The sequence below is a fragment of the Solanum tuberosum genome, unplaced genomic scaffold (genome assembly GCF_000226075.1).
Source record: "Solanum tuberosum cultivar DM 1-3 516 R44 unplaced genomic scaffold, SolTub_3.0 scf00052, whole genome shotgun sequence".
Lineage (NCBI taxonomy): Eukaryota > Viridiplantae > Streptophyta > Magnoliopsida > Solanales > Solanaceae > Solanum > Solanum tuberosum.
Window position 1 is genome coordinate 1,502,061 of NW_006238977.1, and position 4,082 is coordinate 1,506,142.

The 4,082-nt window shown below is 25.3% G+C and overlaps 1 protein-coding gene across 1 annotated transcript in view; it reads right to left on the reverse strand.

Annotated features, from left to right (window-relative positions):
• Positions 1-1,898: 1,898 nt before the first annotated feature.
• LOC102597287 (omega-3 fatty acid desaturase, endoplasmic reticulum-like) overlaps positions 1,899-4,082 on the reverse strand; it is a 6,289-nt gene continuing 4,105 nt past the window's right edge. Inside the window, exons 5-9 of the mRNA XM_006343989.2 lie at positions 3,822-3,914; positions 3,538-3,723; positions 2,942-3,022; positions 2,704-2,841; positions 1,899-2,228 (exon numbers count right to left, since the gene is read on the reverse strand). Coding sequence (XP_006344051.1) covers positions 2,037-2,228; positions 2,704-2,841; positions 2,942-3,022; positions 3,538-3,723; positions 3,822-3,914 — 690 coding nt within the window. The 3' untranslated portion in view covers positions 1,899-2,036. The remainder of the gene's footprint in view (positions 2,229-2,703; positions 2,842-2,941; positions 3,023-3,537; positions 3,724-3,821; positions 3,915-4,082) is intronic.

Here is a 4,082-nt window from a genome sequence, read left to right on the forward strand (position 1 = left end):
TGAAATTAAATGGAGTATTAAGTACTTATCACTATTTTTTCTTGTCTTGATTATTCATTTTTTAAGAAAGAAATTTATTATTTACAAAAAACTTTTGAATTTTGTGGTCTTAAACTAAAAATATGTGTATCGAAATATTTTTTAATCGCGCGATTTTAAATATATCATGTAAAAAGTTGAAATTAAAGAACCGATAAAATAAAAGAAAGATCAGACCGACAAATTAGAATGGATGAAGTATATATTAAAGCTAGGCAAAAGAAAGTCACGTGATTTTTCTCTTTGGCCAAGAAAACTTATTTTTCTTTTACTCCTTTTTTTTGCCTCCTTTTAATTATAAAATGACAATATAATTTTACAAATTTTCCTCTTTTTTATTGTATTATTATGTTGTTGTTACTGCTCCACTTTTATATATGCTATGTAATGATTTCTCTATAAGTTGTCATGTCTGCTTTAGTTTTTATATTTTATGTTATAAAACTTCTTTTGATATACGTTATTTGAGTCGATGATTTTTCAAAAACAATCTTTACTTTACGAATTAGGGATAAAGTCTTTGTATGTTTCACTTTTTTTGAATTCCGCCTAATTATAATACACTAAATATATTATTGTCGTCGGTAACTATTAACATTTCAAAAACTAAAATCTTTGAGAGTGAGTAGTTAATATTGCAGATAAAATAATAAAGAAACAATATTCTTCTATTGAATAGAAATAAAACTTATTGTTAATTAGTGGATAAGTGAAATAAATGAAAAAAGTAGACGTATGATTATTAATTATTGTGAAATTTTTTTAATTTTTTTAATTTACTTTTTAAGTAAAAAATGATACTTAAAATCTGTCAAGTTGCGTTTGTCCATGAATACAAATTGAAATTATTATTATTATTTTGAATAATTTAGAATTAAAAAGATGACCAAACATACTTTTTTGAAATCAACTCGGAATAAAAAAAATTAAAATCATGACCAAAACGCCCCCAATATTAGGGCCACTCCATGTCAATTGTCATAATTGGATGTCCAATCCCATAACGGTTTTGGCTTATAGCTAGATGGTCTAAAATTATGAAATATATGAGTACTTTAGGGGCAGTAAAGGGATTGTACCTCATCACCACAAGTCACAAGAGCATTCATTAAAAAATTATTTTACTTTTTGATTTTTCATTAGACGTTGATATTCATATTAGAGCTCGACAATTTTGAATTTGTATCATATAGGGGCCCATTTGGAGGGAAGCGCTCTCTACCAAAGATTTTTTCATACTCAAACCTTGAAGTTGAGAGATATGTGATTAAGGAAGGAGCAACCCCATCCACTGCATCACATTCGTTAGTGGTGCATTTCATTAAAATAAATAGTACATCCTTAATTTATTTTTATTCGTCCACAAAAAAATTTACATTCAAAAAAATAAAAACGAAGTGTGTATATTTTATCATAATATATTAATTGATATAGAGTCATGAATTTGAAAAATTATAGCTAAAATGTAGGTATTTCTAAAGAATCGATCTTTCTTTTTTCTTCATCATCTTGAATCTGTCCATTTTGATTAATCAATGTGTGATATTCCAAATAATGTCATTACTAATAAAATCCACAACTACAAAAAGACTTTAATACATTGGAGTAGTGTTTATGATTAAGAGAATGAAATAAATTTCTCTTACCATACTTAAGCCATATTGTTTATGAACAATTTTATGACCTTTAATAGTCTAATTTTTAAATTGTACCATAAAAATGGATCAAACTTTTTGTAAACAAATAGCAAGCAGAACCAATAAAACAAAAAACAAAAAAACAAGAAATAATGCAAAGCAAGGGAAAAGTCAGTCAAGGGAAATTGAAATATTACTAACTATATAATTATTACAATTAAGTGCCAAAAACTCCTCTCAATATTCTATTTAATTGTTTGCAACAATTTGAAGTTTCTAAACAAAGGAAATACAATATTATGTTGAAACTAATATGATAAATAGTTTATATATTTCTTTCAAAATTTATCTGGTGATAAATTACTCATCTTTTTTACCAGAAAAATTAAAGAATTTTGGATCAGTCTGATAATAAACAATTTCTCCATTATCACTAACATAGTGATCTTGTTTCATACTTTTCACTAATTTTTCAACCAAATGAATAGGAATTGGTCCTGATTTTTTTGGCTCTCTATAGTATTTTCCAAGTATTGGCTTTGCTGCTTTAGTCTGTAAAAAATCCAAAAAAATAAAAATGAAATTAAATAAAAGAATTGATTATACATTTTGAAAAAATTTAGAGGAAAAGAGTTGATTTTTTTTAAAGAACATTGAAATATTCATAAATAACATTTTATGTTTTTACAAGTATTTTGTAAATATTGAACTTTCGTATTTGCAAGTATAATGAAGCTAAATATGCATTTTACTTGAAGAAAAGAAAAGGTTAAAAATTCTTTTTAGGAAAAATTGAAATATTCGTAAAATAAGTTTTTTTTTTCAATATTTCACAAGTATTTAGAAAATATTGTTTGCAAATTATATATTGGTTCGAAAATACTTGCAAATAATGAACATAATATTTGTAAAATACTAATAAATATTATTTATGGTCAGACAATTCAATATATATTTTTCAATATTTCACCAGCATATGTTGAAAATATCATATATAAAATTTATCTATGATCAAACGAGAAATTACCGCTTCCACCAGGTGATAATGTGGTATTTGAGGAAAAAGATGGTGAATAACATGGGTGCCAATATCATGATGAATGTTATTAAAAACACCATAATCGCGATCAATTGTAGTTAATCCTCCTCTTAAATAACTCCACTCCTAATTTCCAAACAAAAACAAATAAACTAAATGTAATGACAAAAATATAATTCAAATATAAAAATTTAAAATAAATAGAATTTAAGTTATATATACTGACCTTGCCACGATACCAAGGCAATTTTTCTTCATGGCCATGGTGATGCAAATATGTCACAAAATCCAACCACATCACAAAAATCTATCAAACAAAATAAAAAAAGAAAGGACAGGCCAAGTGGGTCAAATTATAGTTACATTTTATAAATTCTAAAAGAAATATATTTAATTTAAAATACTTCTACATAATTTATAAAAAAATAATATTTGTCTTTTCCTTCTTTGGTATTTCACGAGGAGTTAACTATTTTTTATTTTCTCAAATTTTATATCGTATTTCAAATATAAAGAACCACACATGCAAGTGTCCCCACAAATACGACTAAGTGTCATTTTCATATAATAAGCCTATTCTTTACAGCTAATAAAGAATATAAGTAAAATTCTTTCGCACAAAAAACTATTCATTAATGATTTAATAAATTTGAACATCGCAATAAATTGATTCATCTTTTGAAAATGACTAAATATAAGAAATCTCATAATAAAACTTAAATTGTTGGAGAGAGACAACATAAGTATCAACGAAATTATATATATATCTTTCGACTTTCAAAGTATAAAAAATGTTCATGATTTTTTTCATGTATGACTTACCATATAAGGAATTCCGTAAAGCTTAAGCACTTGCAGCGAGCCAATGACGGTGTGAAGATAAAAGAGGAGAGCAACCATGAGTGTCCAACACAATGTTGATGTTACTACACATTTTCTCTCATTAGGTTGAAATAAATCACTATATGGATTAAAATGAGAACCTTTTTTTCCTGGACTTCTAGTAATCTGCATCACCAAATTAATATATTTATAAATACAAATTAGAGAATAAATAATTTTTAAATTCCATATTATATATGAAAAATTATCAAAAATATTATTACCAAGTAAAGAGGGTATGCTAATAGGGGAAAAGGAATTTTGAACCTAAAAAATTTGGTTGCAAAATCCAATTCTTTGTATATCTTTTCTGGCATCTGCAAAAAAAAAAAAAAAAAAAAAAATATATATATATATATATATATTAATATTAAAACAATTTTTACTTTTTAAAAGAAATAAATTTTGATTTTTTTTTTCTTTTACCGGCACCCAAGATTCATCAGCTTCAACATTTCCATGGCTTTGATGCTGAGTTTTATGGC